Here is a 21,115-nt window from a genome sequence, read left to right as displayed (position 1 = left end):
GTTAGCATTGCTCTTAATTTTTGTGGCCTAGAACTGCACAGACTTTTAGTCCATATTTACATACTCATAACTAATATTGAAGCTAGAAAAGGCAAGAACCTCCAAGTTTCTGCTTTTTTCATTCCATTCTATTTCAAATCCAATGTCATTTCCATCTTTTGAATTCTCTTGGTTGGAGTTTCTCCTTTATTTTCCTTTCTACTTTTCAGTATTTGTACCTCTATATGTTCTGTGCGAGTGCTCTTTAAAAATATCTATAGACAGATTAAATTCCTACAGTTTAGAATGCTTTCCAGAGTAGCCTTTTAAAATAAATTATGGAAGTTTTACATAAAATAATTTAAGTATAATAGATTCCCAGCCGTCACCCAAAAGAGAAATGAAAAAGCTATCAATAGTCTGAAAACAAATAAGACAGGAAGTCTGAATGGACTTAGATTTTAAAAGATTCACAAATTTTTAGTACTTCTATTAGTATATAACAAGTAATAATTTTATTAAATAAAGAAGCAGTTATTCCTTTTTCTGGGAGATGAAATAGGAGCTCTAGAAAGACAGGTGCACTCAGACCCAAAAAGCTTTGTTGGAAGCAAATACACTGCCATTATATTAGGACTATTCTGGATCTGTTGCAAAATGCATGTCACCCAATTACCTTGTCTTCTCTTGTCAGTGACTTATGTCTTTGAACTGGATGGAGATCTGTAAATTCTAGTTTTCAGAACTCTGGATTAGAAGTCTATTTCTATATATTAGGTTTGTGCATTGTGTGGCACAGTGACAATTTTTCAGTCAAGTCTGTTTATATTTTTTTTAAAGCAAGTCCACTTTAGAATTGGTTTTGTATCAATGAAGAATTTAAGCTTCCTGTAACGTCTTTTCTACAGTAGCTTCTACCTTTTATGATGTGGATGTTCGCTGTATTTAGTACATTCTCCTCCTCCTCGGCACACATATGATGCCATTCGTATGCTCACACATTCTCTTTTTTATAGATAAAATATTTGGCCTATTTTTTTTATTCAACATCTGTTCTTCACAGTAATATACTCTGGACTGCTTTGGTGTTACACCAGTTTCTGTATTTCAGAGCACAAGTTGTTTCTAAGGCTAATAAAAACATTAGCATTTAAAAAATAAAATTTGTTCTCAAAAAAGCAGGCAAAATGAAAACCTCTATTTAGAAAGAAACTAGAAAGTACACTTCTTTTCTTGTACTGCTTCTTGCAGAATTGACTTTCTACAAAAGTTTTTTGCGATTCTTTTCTTTAGCAAGTTACTTATGGGATTGTAAAAATACAGTTGCTGTAAACTGATTAAGAAAAAATGCAGGAAAAATATAGGAACAGAGCTTCTTTCTGTGTTAGATGACATATAGTAATCTTAAATCCCTACATTCCGCCATTTCTCTATTGCACTGAAACAGCTTTTAAAAATCTTTGTTACGTGTCTTCTGCCGTTATCCTTTGAACTGGTTTTGCTCCTGTTGTTCCATGTATGATCATTATTTTTAAAATATTATTATATGAAAATATGTATAATTATTTATTGTATGCATACCTCCCTAGGCTCGTTTATACGGATTTCTATAAAACTGAACTTTAGAAGCACATCTGCTTTCCCTTAACAGCCTCTGTGTGCTAGGATAATTGCATAACTGAAATTTATTGATTATGATAAAGAAACATAAAACCAGATTTAAATTAATTTTAGAAGTTTTCACACACATTTTTGTGGTTTGTTATTTTTTGTAATGATGCTTTATTTGTGAAGAAATGCCAAGCTAAATAATTAAACTACATTGCAAGATGATTATATTTTGCGAGTCACAGTCATATTTTGACCACTCATTTTCTGTTAACATATTCTTTGACCTCTGCCAAATCTGGTTGGAATAGGATGTATAGTTCAAAAAATTTAATTGTGAGAGAAAGTGCTATTGCATTAAAAAACTGAATTAAAAATTGGTTCAAATCCGTGCAGTTCACATTGTGTCCTATTGTCAGTCTCAAAAGCAAGTAGAAGAGCACTCACTGTGGTCCTGTATTTGACGTTACCATTCTGGAACACAACAAAGCATTGTGGAATGTGTGACTACCACTTATCTTTTTCAGGAGTGATTTCAGTATAAAATGTTACTGTTGTTTCTTTTATGCCACCACACATCCTTACCACCAAGAGTAGTTCTGGCTTATTTGTAAATTATTGGCTTATATGTAAATTGTTTTCCACTGAGATGACTTTGTCAGCTACTCACTATACTTCACAGTGTTTTTAAAAGAAAATACAATAGAGAGAAGTTGCTAGTGACCTTGCTTTTATTTAGAAGCACGTAAAAAAAGTTATGCCACAGCTTTGGTTGACTGGAATGATACATATACTTAAATTTTTAGGTTCTCTTTTTAAACGGTAAACAAGGGTACATTCAGTTGTATGCAAGACCAACATTCTAAGTAACACAGTAACACTATGGAAAATGAAATGCTTGAAATACATAGCTGTGAAACCCTTCATATTTTTGGTATTTAATCAGCACTGTTAATCATCTGCTGAAGCCATTTCATATATGGTAAACACTGAAAAAAGTCCCTGTGACAAAGTGAATGTAACTAGTAACCAGTGAATGTAACTAGTGCAACTTGCACTGGCTCTGGAGACAAGTAAGAGCCCTACTTAAGTATTTTACTCATAAGCTGTCTTCTGCAGCTGAAACATGAAATGAATTTCCTAACTTGCAGTTATAAAGTCCATTCTTACTACGTGGCCACTTGAACTTAAAGAAGGGGTCTATATTTTCATACATTTGGGGTACTCATAACCCTGTAATTTTTCATGCCACAGAAAAACATTACAAAAACTACTTAGATTGGATAATAATTCTAGACAACACCATAACTCCATGTTCCACCAATTTAGAAATGCTTCTTACATCTCATAAAATGTTTAACTATTTTTCCTTTTTTGTTGTTTGGTTTGGTTTTTTGTTGGTTTGTTGGTGTTTTTTTGGTTGGTTTGTGTGGGAATTTTTTGGGCTTTTTTTCATTTTGTGGGGGGTTTTTTTGCTGTCAACCAGCAGATTGGAAGCAGGGAGGTATGAAAATTCCCAGGCCATGATGAATCCTGAGTATTTGGAATAGTATGAGTTCTGGTAGTCCACAGTCTCTCTCTGTATACAAGCATGTGTATTAAACAATAAAAGAGAAGGTAGATTTGAATGTTACAGATCTGATGTAAACACAGGAAAAAAAAGAGTAATCAAAAGTGCTGATACATGAACTCACTCCATCATGCCTAATTATTGCAGCATATATATAATATAATTAAAATGCAGAAATATCTGCTTATCTCCAAAACCACTGAAAAGAGATCTCTTTGGAAATGTAGTTAAATTAAAAAAAAAGTCAAGATGCATATCCTGTTTTAGCACACAGAAGAAATTCACAGGGAGATTATAAACTCCTGAAAATAGAAGTTTATGAAGACAACAGAAAATGATTTCATTATAGTGACAACAACAGAGCCACTGTATTACGTACCATCTTCTTTTTGTGCATGTTTACAGTAGATATTTGAAGACACAGAAAAGGTTCATGTGCAGCTTTTCCATTAAAACCTGTGATGCTCATAAAACTGATAAGTATACTATGTTTTAGAAAATGAGAAAAGACGCTTGACCTGAATACTGTGCACACTAGTTAACCATGTATAAAGATTTTTAAGTGCACTATGAATTGCAGATGCAGACAGAAGTGGCTTTTGACATCTCAATTATTTGCTTGAACGCACACTAAAGAACCGTTTAAGAAGTTGTTTCCAGTTTTGTCTGATCATTTCTTCTCAGAAAGAGCTTCACCACAAAGTTCTGCATCTAGTGAGGCCTCTTCAAGAGATGGTTTAATATTAGATGCATTAACAGGATGTCCAAGAGTAGCTGTACAGATTGAGAGAAAAGATGTATTAGGTTTTACACTTAATATCCATGCTAAAAATCATCAAATGCAAGAAATATACATGTTATCTAGCACAGAAACAAATAAGCTGCACTATCTAATGAAATTAGAAATCCAAGTGAAATCTGGTCTCTAAAAAGCACAACCATTCAAGAGCTGACAGCTCTTGAGCGGGCCAACAGTGCAGACTGAACATGCTAATGATTGAATTCATCATCATGTTATTGAAAGCTTTAGTTAGAACAGTCACAGAGCTCTACATTAGGTGTTCAGAAAACATCTTAGAAATTCAACCATTTAAAGAAATAAATTTACTTTGTCTTACTTGGAGATAGCTGTCATAATTCAAAATAAAAGCTCATGAACGTCAGGCCATAGAAAACAAAACAATTCAAAGGATAAGGGAAAATAACTATTAATACAGTTTTACTGTTAAAGCTATTTGTGCAATGCTATTGAGCTCTCACTGACCCATAAAATGATTCTACTTATGTAGGGAATTTTAAGAAAAAGCTGCCTTACGAAGTCACATAATATGTAAGGAAGAATTATACTGCTGGAAAGAATCAAGTTAGTCATTCTGCCTTTGACAGAATTTACTTACATAAGGTTAGTTTCTCCATCACTAGCCTTTCAGGCAAAGTTTCAAGTGGAGTCGGTTGAATTTTCGCAGGGGTAAATGTATTTAAAGAAATTTTTCTTCCTGAATGGGGCATCATGTAAGTTGGAGAAGCTGAAATGATGAGGGGAAAAAAGAACCATTAATAATAAAAATATTCTGACCTAAACCAAATGTCAAAAACTGTAGCCACAGGACTGTGTGTCCACCCAGCAAAATAGATACCACATTTATAGAACCACCTGTTCAGCTACCAATTTTTTACTCTAGTGTCAAAACTTTACAGTATGAAAGACAAATCTTAAAATCTCTCTTTTACCACGGAAAGTAACAGCATAAGTTTATGATGTTAAGGCAGAATTAGCAGGTGCCTTGCCTGAAGACTTGCAAAAGCATTTGTGCTATTTCTCATAGGTTATGAAGATTGCACCTGAATAGGCTTTAAATCCAATATGTCTATAAAAAGTCGACACAATGCATTAATCTCTAGGCAACATCCAAATAGTACAGGAAAGCTGGAGAATTAAACATCTATGACTTTAATTGTATTAGGTCTATTTTCCAATCACTCCTTGGTAGAAAGGTGACAACCGTATGCTAGGACATTCTGGTTTTCAGTATTTCTTCATCTTGTATATTCTCAATTCTGAACTGATTTTGGAGACACACAAACTTTCTAACCAGTATAAAAAGACATTTTAAGTAGCTGAGAATTTTCATATACTTACAAGCCTTTCAGAGCTCTTTTTCAGTAACATCAATTTTCTTAAATTGCTTATATTCCTTCTCAAATATAGGAGGCCTACCCTATCAAATAAGTTGCTGATTAAAATCTAAACTGTACAAAATAATGGGGGAAAATGAAAAATCCTGTAGTAGAAAGAAGGATTAAGTCCAAACAGGTAGACTACTGTTGTATCAGTACTTTGATCAGGAAACAGTACAAGTTTCCTGATCAAAGCGTAAGTCTTTAGACACTGCCTTAGGAAGAATGATTTTCAATCACCTGACACATTCTATTATGTGATAAATCTGACCTAACTGAAACCATTTCCAAATTCACAGTAGAAAAACAATGGGAAATCATTTCCCCAGACACATGCACATGGATAGAATTCAGCTGTATTTCCTTTCAAGATCACCTAAACTTTAAACACACAGCACAAACTGCTACAAACTAAGTAAATGCAAAGCACTCTACACGTGAAACCCCAAGCAATACTGAAAGAAACAGGAAATAATGACATTTTAAATGTAAATGCAACACTATTCTGCTGAGGCTACTGCCAGTAGAACATTGCAATATAAAGCTGGCAATACTGCATGCTCACTGGAAAGCATTACCTGTAACTGAGCTGAGTGTGGACAGTACAGAGAAGTCAATGTAATAATAAAGGAAATAAACTAACTATAATTTCATTAAATCCTTCATTTACTACCTCAGCCAACAGAGATGTTACTTCAATTATTTATAAATGTCCATACCCACAAAAGGATAGTGCAAAAAGTAAAATTATGGTTTATGTACATTTTAATTTTCTTCAAAAGCAGTTTACTTTAGCTGCAAACACTGCAAAGATTAACTAGACAACAGTTAAGAATTAAAAATTAACATAATTATAAACTATAACCAGTACATGTCTCCTGTAGATTTTCCCTTGATGGAGCAGCAACAGAAGCCAGAAATTCATCCACCTGCTTCAGAGACAAGGAATTGTGTAGGGTTTCCAAAGGGCAAATAGAAGGCACCATCGAATACAGTTCAAAACCTAAAAGAAAAAAATAATAAAAAAAGAGATTTCCAAACATAAGACAAGATTTAAGGTACTGCATTAATGCACGATAAAAAATGCTTAGTTACATGAGCATGTGCAGGCATAAGTCTCTCTTGAAATCATGGAAATTAAATATTACAGGAGTTGGAACAAGATGAACCAGTTTCCAGCTAAAGATAAAATATATGGGATACAAGTCCCGTGTACACATGAAGTACATGTGTACACATCAATTATTCCAACATGACAACTGTGCCAAACCATACTCCCAAATCAATTCATTAAAGATAATTTCCCTTTAAGACAAACTTAGCAGACCACTAAAAAAAAAAAAGGTCAGAAAAAGGTAGTATTTCTCCTACTCATTCTGATATCTGGCACAAGATTAAATAGGTAACTCATTCATGCAAGAAAGTAGGATAGCTATTTTGTTAAGCAGACAAGAGCTAAAAATGCTGTATCTTCCAAGAAATAAATTTGAAGAATTCATGTTCTATCATCTTCAGTATTCTGTGAAAACAAACTGTTGCCTTTAATATCAAAGGAAAACCACTGTTAGCATTTTTATACCTTGAGGTTACATGGTTTTACAGACAGATATACACCTACCTTTATGCATTTAAAAACAGTATTGAAAGACTAGAAGTTTCATATATTGGAACAGGTAAGTAAAGCAACCCAAAAATCTAAAAATTTATTGAACTTTGCTTTTCTATGTTAGTAATGATCATACACTAACCATGCATATCCATATTACTAACAGACTAAAAAGCATTTAAACATGTTGGCTAAAGAAAATTTGCAGTCCTCTAAAGTGATTCAAGTTTGGTAACTCAATAAACAGCTTTTCATCCAGTTGCATTTCATAGAGGAAAACATGTCCATTAGTGTTTTCAACATACAGTTGTAACATTACAACTTTGCAATTCAATACTGTAAATTTCTTCCAAGGCAATTAAATGAAGAAGCAGTAGTGAATGAAATAATGTTTAGAATTTCAGTTCAAGGTACATTTATTAGAGATAGCATTATGCCTGGGAACTGTTCTTTCCCATAAAATAAGCAACAATATTCCTGTGATATCCAATGTTGCCCATTCACTCACCATCAGTACTTTGCATAATGAAGAAATTCAGTAAGATATCAACCCCCAAATATCTATACTTATATTTAGATCCACCTTGGCCATATTCAAATTTTGGGGATTATTGCTACAATATTCAACCAGCTGAGGTACACTTATGTAAACTTCACTTAAATTATAAACAAAATGTTGCATTTCATGAAAACTTGGGTTTTGTGTACAAAAGAAACACCATCATACTACTAATTTCTATTCTCCTATGAAGTCAGTAGCTAGCCTTCAGTGTAAGCACTAAGATGCTTACCATACATATTAATATCCTAAATAACTATATGCATGCATGCAAAGCGCAAACCCTTTCGTTGCCTTACAATAAAATGTATGATTTCTCTTTAACCTGACAGAAAATTCACTATCACTTGAATGAGAATTACTTTTTCTAATTTTGCAATTAATGAGGTGGGACAATGTCAGGTTAACCTTCTAGTAACTGTTCTTGTTATAGTGCATGTTACAGAGAACCAGAAAGGAATTCCAAAATGCACTCATGCCCTTTAAAAGAAGTAAGAGAATAAATAAAATTTTCTTGTTTTAGCAATTTCCCCTCCAAATTCTTTTGTTGAGGTTTGAAAATTCTGCTGTCAGCTAGTCATATCCCAGCATGTCATTGTAGTATCTTTATTTCTAAGGGATACGGCTTAAAACAGAGTCTGGAAATCTATGTGTAGTGTTTTATTTGAATGTTCTCAGATAAATATTTTATGATGTTATAAGAAATAAATTTTATGATGAAGAAGCCCGACAGTATCCCTTCAAGAAGGCAATTCCCTGTACACTAACAGCCTTTGATTTTTGCCTGTGTTTATTCTTAAAGCAATAAAAGGCAAGCCAATGAAAGGGTTAACGCAGCATCTTAAAAAGCCACCCTGCTGTCTTAAGATTCAAAAACTGTAGAGACATACCACTGGAGCCTAGAAATTCCACAGAGGAAATGGACCAGCACCTAAAGAGGTGTGGGTGTTCTGCAGAGGCCCAGAAAATAAGGTATAGCACTTTCAGAAGATACTTGTTTCACCATGTTCCTTGAACTAAAGATGGGGGGTGGGAAGGGGGGCATATAGTCTGAAATGAGTTAAGAGGGTGTGACAACAACATAAAAGTAAGAAAAAAACAGAGTGAAAGGGACAAGGATAATTAAAATGATAGTCCAGAGGACAGACAAAACAACATCAATATGGCGTTATGTTAGTAGAGAACCCCTGGAAACCTGCAATAACTTAGGGTTCATAGGAGCACATACTGCATGCATTAGTCTTGTCAAAGATGTGTGGAAAACTGCTGCATTAAATGAATCAAAACAATCAGTGTGATCAATAAAAGCTGTTTAGATCCTTTTTTTAAAAGAATGGAATCACAGAAAGTGACTAAATGGAACAGAAAGTAATTCTATTATTAGCTTCAGATTCTCAAATGCAGTTCTTACTTTCTGACCTTGTATGTTTTGGGAATATTGGTTTGAGTTTTAATATAAAAAATGGACTCCTGACTTTTCTATTTGAGATAAAACATTAGATTTGGAATTTTAGATCTTAAAAATAAATTTAGCCTTACTACAGTTTTCCTTCATAAAGCACTGCAGTGCATAGAAGCCACTATGGATTTAAAATGAATGTAACAAAATACTACTCTGCTTCTAAGCAAGCCTTAACAAAAACTCAAGTCTTCTTTTTTTAAACTTTCTTTCTAAGCAAATATATTTTGAATCTAACATGAAAATACTGATGATTTCCACTGCAATTTCAGTATCATTATCTCTGAACTCAGCCAGCAGTCATGCACATTTTAAAACTGCAGTTAAGAAATCTGGAAAAGCTACATTCAGGTCCACTGGGTCCTGAAGACTGAGTCAACTTTTCATGAACAGGATATATCTGGGGCCTATTCAATCATGTAGAAAGGGAGGCACAAAATATTTTGCTGAGGAAGAAAAAGACATACCTCTGTCCTGTGTGTTAAAAGAGAAATTTTGCAAACTGAAGATAGTTAACGCTCACTCTTGAAGCTCAAGAGGTCAATGCTGCTCAAGAAGTCACAGCTCTCTTGCTGTGATTTTTAGTGCAATATTTAAGTAATTTGCACATCTGATGAACAGAGAAGTATGAGAAGTTAAAATAAATTTTTGTCCCATAAATAATATAGCAATTTAGCAGGAATAGAACCAAAGCTTCTGCTTTAGTTTTTGTAATTTAGCATCACTTCAAGAAGATAGTCATAAACTCCAGCTGTCAATTCAGCAATTTATTTTAGAATGGGCAGGCTCAGAGAATCAGCTCAGCAGGAGAAAGATGAAGAAGAAACAGCTACTATCAAGAAGTGTATGTCTAATAAGATTTCATTGTCTGTATCTTATACCATAAAGTCTGATCACACAAGAACTTCTGGAGAATAATTTATTAGAGAGATCACGATTAACAGTAGAACTTAATTTTTTTTTTTTCGCAGATTTTTGTAAGTAATGATTTTTGATGTTGTATTTATACTAATGAATGGTAAAGAAAGGATTTAGGCTATCTAATGATTACAAATATATTTGGAATTGTGCTTGAAGTTAGGAACGACAGACGGCTGGATGATACTGTACACCCCGTATTTGAAATAAAAATAAAAGGGATGAAGCAAGAAACCTTTTGTTTTTGATTTTGTTTTTAAAATAAAAGCAAAACGTACCATTGGTTGGGTGTCGAGCAAATGAGATAGAAAACCTTTTAACAGCAGAACCGCGTGTGGTGTCTGAGAAAGAGAAAAACAGGTACCTGAAATTTGTAACAGCTACCAAAAGTGGGAGATTTTAAAATAGAAAAGGAAGAAGAAAGGAAAAAAGAAAAGATGAGAAGGTATTAGAAGTGAGTGGCATGCAGAAGGACCAAGGACAAGGGCTAAAATCTAAGTAGATGTTAAAAAGAAGAAAATTTGGATTGTTGGTAACTACAAGATGTGTAATGACGTGTATGAAAACAAGCAGAATGAACTGGTGATTCTGGCATACAAGGTTATTCAGGTTAGAGTCGAATACTGAGAAGTGAAGTGGGGGGGAAAACAGGATGAATACTGTTTCACCTCAGAGTTACGAAGGTGTGCTTTGGTATCTTTACATTCTGAAATCTAGTGAGTGAGTTTCTTCTCTATGCCAGATTATCCAAAACTGAGAATCTCCTGCTCCTTTGTAATCCAAACCCCATGAAAATATAAAGTCAGGAATCCTAAAATTTTCACCATCAGTATTTAACTTTCTACTTTATAATTTCACTCCTTGTATATGCTCCAAATAATTTATTTAATTTAAAGATCAATTAGCAGTGATAAAAAACAGAGTTTAAAATTATTAAAGAATTTAAAACCAAAGCTTTCCGTTTACTTAAAATATGCACTTGCTGGCATCTCCTGGCGCACATTACAAGTCTGTGATCTGACGTTCAATTCAAGGCAAACAAGAATTAACTATGCTATTAAGTCAAACATAACCAAACTATGGGCAATAAAGAAGCAATAGAAACTCATAAAATTAATACTAAGGCCAAAGATTCTAGGATTCCATTAAAATCTTTAGAAGTTCAATGTGGCACATGGGTCGTGCGTGCATGTGCGAGAGTGTGCACATACCATCTATGAAGCCAGAAGAAGTCAGCTTTTTACGATGCGTACGAGCATAATCCTGTAGGTTAGGTGCACTTGAAGAACCCCCGAGCACTGAGGTGCTAAACAGGCCCGCACAGTGAGACCCTGATGGGAGTTAGAGAAAATACATACAACAACCAGGTGTTCGTCCATTCACATTGGGGATGCATGCAGCATGCAAGCACATGGCTCTTACCACACAAAAGGCAGCTTTTGGCAGTGCCTTGGACAGGTTCACAATATGCTTGTAATGTCAGAGTGGGACTTGTAGGCTGAAACTATCATAATTTATTGTGCTTCTACTCATGAAACAGCACACTCTGCTATATGTGCAAAGAGAGGACTGGCTTTAACAAAGTGAGTTCTTGTCCTGTTTTCACTTTTGGTAAAAAAAAGTTACCAGTTAGCATCAATGTAAACATAAACAAAACAACAAAACAAAATGAAAATGATGATGATAATGATTGATGATGATGATGATGTGAAAGTTGTGTCTTTGAATATCTGTATTCCTGAAACAAATATAAACTGGAAAAATACTACTCATTGCTTTCATCCAAATCAACCTTTGAGATAACAGGCTGCTATGAAGTACTCACACAGTTCCACAGTCCTAGCATGTGGAAATAATTCTAACCCAAACAAAATCTTAACCAAATTGGAAATATTCTATTCAGATTTCAGCTACCATTACTAAAAATGCTACAAACTGAAAAAACCTGAAAGTTTCATCAAGTTTAACTTGACTTTCTTTCCTGAGAAGACTTTTGCACAGCTCCATGCAAGTGACAGTACTTTGTTACAACTCATGCATTCCTGTCACTAGAATGGGAATTTAAACAAATCAGACAGCCACAGATAAAAATATAAAAATAACTTTCGTAATCATCAACCATTAATGAAACTTACATACAACAATGAACAAAATGGGAAAAAAGTTGCAAGTTTCTTCCTTTACATTTTGCTACTAGTTGAAAGGAGAAGTAATTTTTCACTCAGAAATTATCTTTTACAGTTTAGATAAGTAACAGCAGATTTTCTTTTGAAAACCAGCAATACTTCCTTTCATTAATTATAGCAGTCCAAAGAGGGGAAACATTACTAGCACATGTGACCAGTGAGCCAAAATAAATTGGTGCCTGCTCTGTGGCAAAAGCCTTTCACACCAAATATAATACCTTAATCTACACAGAAATACATCAACTTCCACAAGCCATATTGTGTCACATGAAAGAATATTCATTTAACTTTAGCAAGCACATAATAAAAACCAGGACTTCAGTAAACAAGAGCACCTGATTGTATGCACTTTGCTATGGGAAAAATATAACAGGAAGAAAAGTATCACAGAAAGATTAGACATACAAAAACACATATCTGTGCAAATAAAGGAAAAGCTACTTCTAAATTTATGCATCTAGGTGATGCAGTTATTTATACTTATTATTCCCCTTGAAAAGACACACAGGAAAAAAAAGCAATATTGATTTACAGCAGTGCATGATTTCATTTTTTTGCATGTGAGTCGTATGTATGCCTGTTTTAATAAAGAAATAGAAAAGCACCACTTGAATTAAGATAATTTTAAAGAAGCCTTTGAATTATAGCATGATTTGTACTAATGCTGAAAAGAAGAAATTAATTTTAGAAGAGGAATATGTGCAAAACCCCTGATGCTATCAAGAATGTTTGTTCTCCATGCCCCTCCCCTCAGAAAAACATCTTCACTTTCATCAATTACCAACAATAGGAAACAGAAATTTTAAAGTAAAGTGTTTTAACTGTTTCCAGAGCAGGCCATTTTAATCCAAAATATTCTTGCAAAATCCAAAAGCTCAATCAGAAATGGCATTATCTTAAAAACCTGCTTTATGTTAAAAACAATCCTGTATACCTGTTGTGAGCAGGACAAAATCAGTAGTATGAAGGGTCTCAAACAATTTGCTCTTTTCAGTTATTGTTGCTAAAAAAATTGTCCAGTCCATAGGCAGACACTCAGCATATGTTACTGATAACAAGTACTATTGGGTCCTGTTAACAAAAAAGCTATTCAAAGAATATACAACTATAGAGAACAGCAGGCAAATGAAAAGTGGATAACATCAAACAAAATTTCAACTATAGGCACATACCTAGACCACTCTGCTTTTGTTCCAGAATAGTTCTTGGTGTTCGTAAGTTACTATTGCATTCTGATAGGACCTGGATATAAGAAACAGAAAAATAAGGGAAAGTAGAACAGCAGCATGAAACATCCATTTTACTTTGATACAGCAGCCTGTTTCAGACAGACAGGTGTTAATAAGCTGTATGATAAGTGTTAGTAAAAATATGTAAAGGAAACATGAGAGATCATGCAATATCCCCTTCTGAAGGGAGTCCATTTCACATGAGTTCCTTGCAATGAAGTGGTGCAAAGCAAGCATTCAGAATGAGAAAGGACACAGACCAAGACTGATATGAGAACAAACATTTGAGACATTTTATTTCATTTTACCAAATGCACTTTCCTAAACTGCGCCTGTATTGAAAAAAGGAGGGGAGGGAAGGAAAGACAGACAAGCTATTGAGGACACCATATGATCACTGACCATGCACAGGCTCAATCAGTATAATCTTCAGATGCTCACAGCCTTTGCTGATATAAACTTTTCCAATGTATTTTAGAATTTTCTACAATAAATTATGACAATTTTCAAAGTAAAAGGATATGGTTACAGAACACCATCCATTGTCCTACATGTTAACAATATCTTGACATTCTGAATAGCTTTAGATCTTCACTGGTAATTCCAAAACATTTACTGTTTCTTTTTTCCCCTGCTTTTCCCTCACCCCCCCATTACAAGGAGCAGTCTTCAAAATATTGTACGAGTCAATGGATGATGTACTGTGTTGGGAGTTTCAGATACCTCCAGATATAGATGGCAAGAATTATTAGTGCTAGAGTTTTTTCCCTGCAATAGTTAATACCAGGCCACTGAAAATATTATATATGCAAAACAAGTTTTGAATAGCAACATGAAATACCAAATAAATTATTTTAAATATTATTGGTTGCAATTATTATTTTTTTAAAAATTTACCTACCACCAAATTAAGCAATGCTGGTTTTAAAGTCTTAAAGGACAACTAAACCAAAGCATAATTCTCTTTCATTAGGCAGTATACTAAGTCTTTTTTACTGTGGTAACATTTGCAAATCCTATAAAGAAATCAAATGTTTATGAAAGCGTGTAACACATTCAGTGGAAAAGTATGCACTTGGTCTTTTTCCCCCAAGCATTCTTGGCATGTAATTTTAAAAAGTGGAAGGTATTGCTTGAAACATAATCCGTAACAAGGGATTAGATGTCCTTAAAGACAGTTGTTGCTTGGAATGCATAAAATGTTTAATGAAGTAAAGTTTAAAAACCTGTTGCCATGAGCCAAAAATACTGGATGTGAAAGCCAGTGATTTAGGGGAGACAGGGGAAGAAGTGATTTGTTCCCCTGATCTGCGTCTTCGACGCCCAGTACCCACACCACTGGTGTAATGCAGCCAGGTACCAATACACTCTGGGCTAGACACACTCAGGGGGCTCTCTTCCTGGAAGTGAGAAAGGGGGCAAAAAACAGCAAAGCATGCAAAGTTAGATTCAACAGAGCCAAATGAACAGAAAAGAAAAAAACCCAGTCTGCTTGCAACCTTATACATACTACCTTTAAAACTATTAAACAGCAAAGAGAGAAAAGTAATAATACAATATTAGAAAGTTATCAGTTTCACTTCTATCTCTTCATAAACAACACTTCAATTAAATTTCTAATAGACTAATATTATATTAGATATGAGAGAAAACATTTGTTATCAATAATTGTTGCATCATTTTAAGAATTTTTCACATGCTGGAAAACGAACTTCTGTTACCCTTGACAGACTGTTTAATAGTTTTTCCCCTAAGTACATTAAACTTTCCTATTTATTACTTAACAGATTCCATTTCTAGTCTATAAGCTTATCTGAATGCTTATTTTTAAATTTTAAAATATCCTTTGAGACTTTACAACTGACTCACTGATAGTAGCACCAACTCGACTGGTAGTAGTTTTCCAAACTTAAAAATGTCTTAAAAGATATCTGATGCTAGACACCTTATCAGGACTTCAAGGGAGTGTCAGACTAAGCACCCCACAATATCTACATCATTACATATGACTAGCAGTAACATTCTTTGTAATACAGAGTTTGCTTCCCAATGTCAATGAGCTTTACATTCTTGTTTTATCACTATAACTCAGCTTTTTTTCTTTTCATGACTCAGTCACAGTTGCATTCTTTCTGTAAATATTGCTGACTATAACCCATATTAAAATTTACATATAATCTCACACCTGACAGCGTCCTTTCAAATAAACGGACATAGGTGAAAACAGAATTACCTTACAGAAAGAAAAAAAAGTGGGGGGGAGGGAGCAGGGGGAAAAAAAAAGTTCAAGGCAGTTGCAGTTTAAGTTGCAGTGACTTTTAAAAATTGCTCCAAAATACCGTTTAGTTTATATAATCCAAATACTAGTTTCGCAGATTTCAGTAGACCAGATGAAACTTTCTATTTTACTTATAAGAAAAGTATGTTTTACAGTGTAAGTTTTCTCTAAATTGTCTATTTCCTTCCAGCAAAAAAGCAAGCTCTGAATGCTGAAACACATCCCATTTTAACATATATTATCTGCACAGTCAAAATTTGGCAATTTGTGCTTCCGATATCTTGTGAAAGTTAACTTTGATATAATTTATGAAAGTGGTTGAAAGTCTGAAGTAATAGACTATTAAGCTGTGCATAAGTGAACTCATAGCTAGGAGGGGAGTTTGCATGATCATTGCAAAAACAACTTTTAAAAATCAAAAATACTGATGTTGTGAACATTTGTTTATGAAAAAACTTGGAAATAGAAAATGTAAGACATTAACATTTATCATGTCTGTTAATTTATGGAAGTCATATGAAGTTACACAGATATCCTTACAAAAGGGAATCATGCATCTTTTTCTCTCCATATTGCCAATAACCAAGTGATTTCCAATCTGTAATCATTTTACTGCATACAGACAACTCATCCCCAACACAAACATGAAGGAAAAAGCTTTTGGCGTGAATCTTCATTTCTGATGGTTTTAAGCAACTGAAAATGAGGCAATAAGAAGCTGTTAGTCTGCTTCTAGCATTAATATCACAGAAGTGTTTCTATGCACCATCTGAATTTCCACCATCCCAATGCTGTGATACAGCTGTGCATCCCCCCACCTCTGTGACATTAAGCCATATTTGTGAAGCACACCTAGATGTCATGGCTTTCAAGACAGCAAATTAGATTGTTCAAGATGTTACCTACAGAATTCATGAAACACACACTAGCCACTTAAAAAAAAAAAAAAAAGCTTTCACTTTATCTTTCTTACCTTCAAAAGCTTGATAAGTGGAGTCACTTTCACTCCGCGTGAAAGCAAATACAGCAGACGATGTCTCACATCCTGCACCTCCCCATCCACCCTAATCCCTCTGTTCCCTTTCAGCATAATCACCCTGAAAGTTTGCTCAGTTCCCAGTAGTAGCTGTCTTGTAAGGATGAATAGAAAAGCAATGTATGTTAGTTTGTATATGTAGGTTTAGACTGAAAGAGTCTTCATTTTCAAATATCAACTTTTCTTAAATGGCTTAAAAAAAGGAAGTAAGTCTTATCACAGAATAGTAATAATTTAAAAAAAAATCCCTTCAGAGAAATTACTGCCAGGGAGGATTTCCCACTGAGTAAGGGCAAACCTTCTGTGAGATGTATCATGCTGGTTCTGTATAATCAAAAGCAGAATTACATTTGGTTTTGTTTTCCTAAAAGCAAGCAAAAGTTAATGTCTCTGACAGAAATTATCTGGAACACAAACACTTACTTCAACAGAACCAATCTTCCTGGATCTCGGAAGGGGTGACTTTCTGTGTATGTGAATTGGGTCTGATACCATAGGCTTGAACATCACTACTGAGCGATCTGTTTCATCTCGTTTCGAAGCGTGAACCTCCTCATCGCTGTCATTTCTATGAGAGGTTTTCTTTGAGCCTTCATTCTACAGAAAATACATAATTAATTCTCAATTTGTCTACACACCTTCAAACAAGTAGACAGAAGTGGCTCTTAAATAAATATTCTGCATAAACAGAAAACATGCTGATTTTAAAAATACAAGAAGTAAATCACATTTTACTGAAAAACTTTTTAATAATCCACATAATAATCTGTTTTGTCTTCTTCTATTTAGAAGAACTCCAGCCAAGCTTTGCTCTTATTCCTTTCTCAAAAAGTAATCGTAACTCCACTTACCTGACCAAATACCTTGGAAAATATCAATCCTTCCTCAACAATATGTATCCATAAACATGCCAAACTACTTTCTTAAATAAGTCTTCCAGTTCCCAGAATAGTATTAATGTGACACTCTGATGTTGATATCACTTAGAGTATTTTGTATTTCTAGTAAAAGTTATAGCAAAGCTTTAGAACATCCAAATTATCTGTGTACTTCACCTCACTGCCCATTCAAAATGGAAAATATTGGGACTACTTATCTTTTACTGCATGTTCTTCTACCGCAAAAAACCCACACTTGAATTTTTTTACATAACAATTTTAAAGTGTTTATTTTAGGTATGTCCATATCCAATAAACCTAAGTTTTGCTTTATAGAAAGGCATAATTATTACCTCTCTGGAGGCAGGTCTGTATCCATATCCAGATGGTAGATTTTTATCTTCCTCACAGCCTTTAGCTCCTGGACTGAAATGCAGCTCTACATGAAAACGTTCTTCCGAAGAAAGTTCCTGAAGTAAAATAATAGATTTATACTTTAATACATAGCTCAGCACTACTAATTTCCTGAAGATAGTTATCCATTTTTAAATACCTTGTTTGGATCCTCATAGAGCATGATTACAATCTGTGTCATGTAATTTAGTTCATTGACCACATTTAAGTAATCCATAGCTCGTTTCCATTGTTCATCTTTTGATTCCTTATGGAGGAAAAAAAACACGTAAAACTCAGCTATTTTCTTTAAAAAGACTGATGATTTCACTTTTCCCCCAAATCTAATCATAATGAAAGAAAATGCAGAGGTACAAAAAGATTATGAACGTCCATGAGTGACTTAAAATTGCTTATCAAATGACTGAAAAGTGAAGAGCAAACTTTTCATGTGTTATTTCAGTGTGTCTTTCATGATATTTTACCAATGATCATATGTAGAGACAGGCACTGTTTTCAATTCTCCTGATGCGAACTGCTAATATTGCAATAAATTCATGTCAGCTAGTATATTGTGAAAAATGGTTTTAGATATCACACTAACAAAGATATCAGCCAAACAGAGTAAATGAAGCTTTCTAGTAGATGGAGGAGGTACAACCATCACATCCCAAACTACTTAAATGAAGTCACCTTTTTCATGCTGTAGGAAAGAAACCATTTAGTAATCTACCTTAAAGAAAAATTAAAAGTTTATCAGACTAAAACTTAGAGTGTACCTGTTGTAGCATTTCACAGAGGTGTATAAATGCTTTTGCCATCACTGAGTTTAGTCATCCATTACCAGAAGCAAGTATGTCAATATGACAATTTGAAAAGTAGTGTATAAGTCAAATGGTATCTTACAAGCTGATAGGTTTGTGGTGCTGCATGTATGCAAGCATGCTGCATGCTCCAAGAGCTCAGTTTAAGTAATTTCTGAATCTGGAGACCTTGTCTTTTTCAGTGTCAAAGACTATCAGATGGAAAACAATGCACCTCTGTAGTATTCTCTAACAGTATAGGAAAGTAAGAAAATTCACTGGATAGGAGGAAATTTGTATTCTATGAGCAGTCTTGAAATTAGGTATGGACATCTTGACAATATATCAATGGCCAAAAATAGTATGCCGGTGCAAAAGTAAATTCAAGAGAACCCTGAATCGTAACTTGAAAATAAAAGTTGGAAGAATTATTGGTGACAACAGAAGACGAAAAAAAAATATCTAGCCTTTCCACATCTATTTTGATTCTAATACATACTGCCAATGGAACACAGCATTACTTTGTTGGTCATTAGCATGCTAATTAATATGCAATTTGCAATATGTTTCTGCATAAGTAATAGAAAATAAAGTGTTTGAAAAAAATGTGATAAATTTCAAAGATGTTTAACATTTCAATGGATACAGTCAGAGGAAGATTCAGGTTCCTCTCAAAATATCAGGGTTTCAACAGAGAAACTTACGTCACATAAGGCACCATAACGAAGGGTGGATAACAGAGAGTGGACATGACTCTCACTGGTGAAATACAGACGGGTACGAACATGGCGTTCTGGGGACATAACACCTCTGGAATAGCTAAAAAAAAAAGAAAAATGTTATTAGACCATGATAAGATGTGCCCTTATTTTTAAAATACTGTTAATAAATAAATAAGTTATACTTTCTAATATCTGTGAGCTAAAAAGATATCTCAAATTTGAAACCTACAGAATAGTTGTAATTATTATGGTAATTAATGTGACCATGTAAAAAAGTAACTGGCTTACAGAGGGTGAAGCTTATTTACAGTGTCATCATCTTGAGTTCTCTGAAGATCAGAACGAATTTTTCTGACTAGGGGAGTGCAGTAACCTTTGGCAATCTCCAATTTCTCAGCTTTAGAAATACCATATTCCTGTGTAAAAACAAATTGACTTTTAAAATTCAGTTAAAGTTTAATATGCCGTCTAACTCAAAGTTTCTATATTAAAGCAAATTAGTAATCTATTAGTTTGTTCTGGCTACAAACAATTTTTTAAAACATTTTTACTACACATATGATTAATCATGTAGGTTCAACTTACAAGTTTTGCCTTTTGCTGTTTGACTTGATACAGACAAAAAGTTTTTCCTTCACTAGTTAAACCAAAGAAGTGGATTTACCTTCTGGTATGATAAAGCTCGTTTTCTTAACCATAATATCTATGGAGTCATTCTACCTTCTTGTTACCATCTCCATCTCCTATCCTGCCCCCAAAACATTGAGGGTTTTTTGTTTCTTTTCCTTTATTTTAACAGTCACTATTATTTGGTAAGTCTGTCTTAGTCTGGAGTAAGCTCCCCCAGAGAAGAGCTTCCATTTATGCCAAATAATAACACACACGGTATTTATGTACAACTGGGAAATTACTGGTGATATTAAGTGTTGTAGTATCATCAATATTTAAGATTATGTTCTTCCAGGAGCTTCATACTCTGTGGTGCACATGGTATGAAAGTTAGAATGAATCTTCTTGTTACCCAAGAGAGCAACACAAGCACTCTTCCTTTGCATTATGTAGGCTATCAAGTTTTCTTTGCTCTTCTTCCTTCAGTATGTGTCATCATTTTCACCGCTTCTCTAACTTTCTGTTCAAAATTTCAGCTTAACAGACCCACACATGACAATGCATTCTAAGCATCACTACTATTTTTGTCTTCTATGTCAAGGAGTTTGAGAGATGGGGAGAGGAAGAATTTCCTTCACATACTGCATACAATATGGATAAACACCTCTGTTACAACACTGCTCTGTCATTGCAGGGATGCTTGGGGAAAGCTTTAGTCTGTTCTGTCCTGTAACCACAAATCAATTTCATGACCTGCCATTTCCAAGATTTTAGAGCTAAATTTAGTTTAACAGCCTACAGAGCAGGTAAGTTTAACTTGTCTACTTCTGGCCTTAAATTCTATGAAATATAATGTCTACATTCACATAATGAAGTCTTACCATTTTGAAGACGCAGAAAGATCTTTTTAAATTAAAAATTTTTAAAATTAGTTAAATTGCATAGATTAGGATTAACATTGTCATTTGGACAGAGACCAGAAATGAAACTTCTATAAGCCAGAGAAATGAAATTAAAAGCAATTTCAGAAAACAGAGTTATTCACAAAGGCAACTGCTAAATCTACAATGAATGGTGAAGATGAACCATTTTATTTTAATACAC

The 21,115-nt window shown here is 34.1% G+C and overlaps 1 protein-coding gene across 15 annotated transcripts in view; it reads right to left on the bottom strand.

The window, feature by feature from the left end:
* Positions 1–2,300: 2,300 nt before the first annotated feature.
* PPIP5K2 (diphosphoinositol pentakisphosphate kinase 2) overlaps positions 2,301–21,115 on the bottom strand; it is a 47,427-nt gene continuing 28,612 nt past the window's right edge. For 7 of the 15 annotated variants that reach the window (XM_077789984.1, XM_077789977.1, XM_077789980.1 and 4 more), the window contains 12 exons: positions 19,691–19,818; positions 19,385–19,499; positions 18,038–18,145; positions 17,838–17,954; positions 17,030–17,203; positions 14,519–14,692; positions 13,236–13,305; positions 11,089–11,208; positions 10,156–10,218; positions 6,207–6,338; positions 4,555–4,683; positions 2,301–3,931 (listed from right to left, as the gene is read on the bottom strand). In XM_077789984.1, coding sequence (XP_077646110.1) covers positions 3,828–3,931; positions 4,555–4,683; positions 6,207–6,338; positions 10,156–10,218; positions 11,089–11,208; positions 13,236–13,305; positions 14,519–14,692; positions 17,030–17,203; positions 17,838–17,954; positions 18,038–18,145; positions 19,385–19,499; positions 19,691–19,818 — 1,434 coding nt within the window. In that variant the 3' untranslated portion in view covers positions 2,301–3,827. The other 8 variants (XM_077789986.1, XM_077789985.1, XM_077789987.1 and 5 more) reach the window with 8 other exon arrangements.

The sequence above is a fragment of the Lonchura striata genome, chromosome Z (genome assembly GCF_046129695.1).
Source record: "Lonchura striata isolate bLonStr1 chromosome Z, bLonStr1.mat, whole genome shotgun sequence".
In the NCBI taxonomy this organism is placed as follows: domain Eukaryota; kingdom Metazoa; phylum Chordata; class Aves; order Passeriformes; family Estrildidae; genus Lonchura; species Lonchura striata.
The sequence above is the reverse complement of the archived record's forward strand: the minus strand, read 5'-3'. Positions and strand labels throughout refer to the sequence as shown.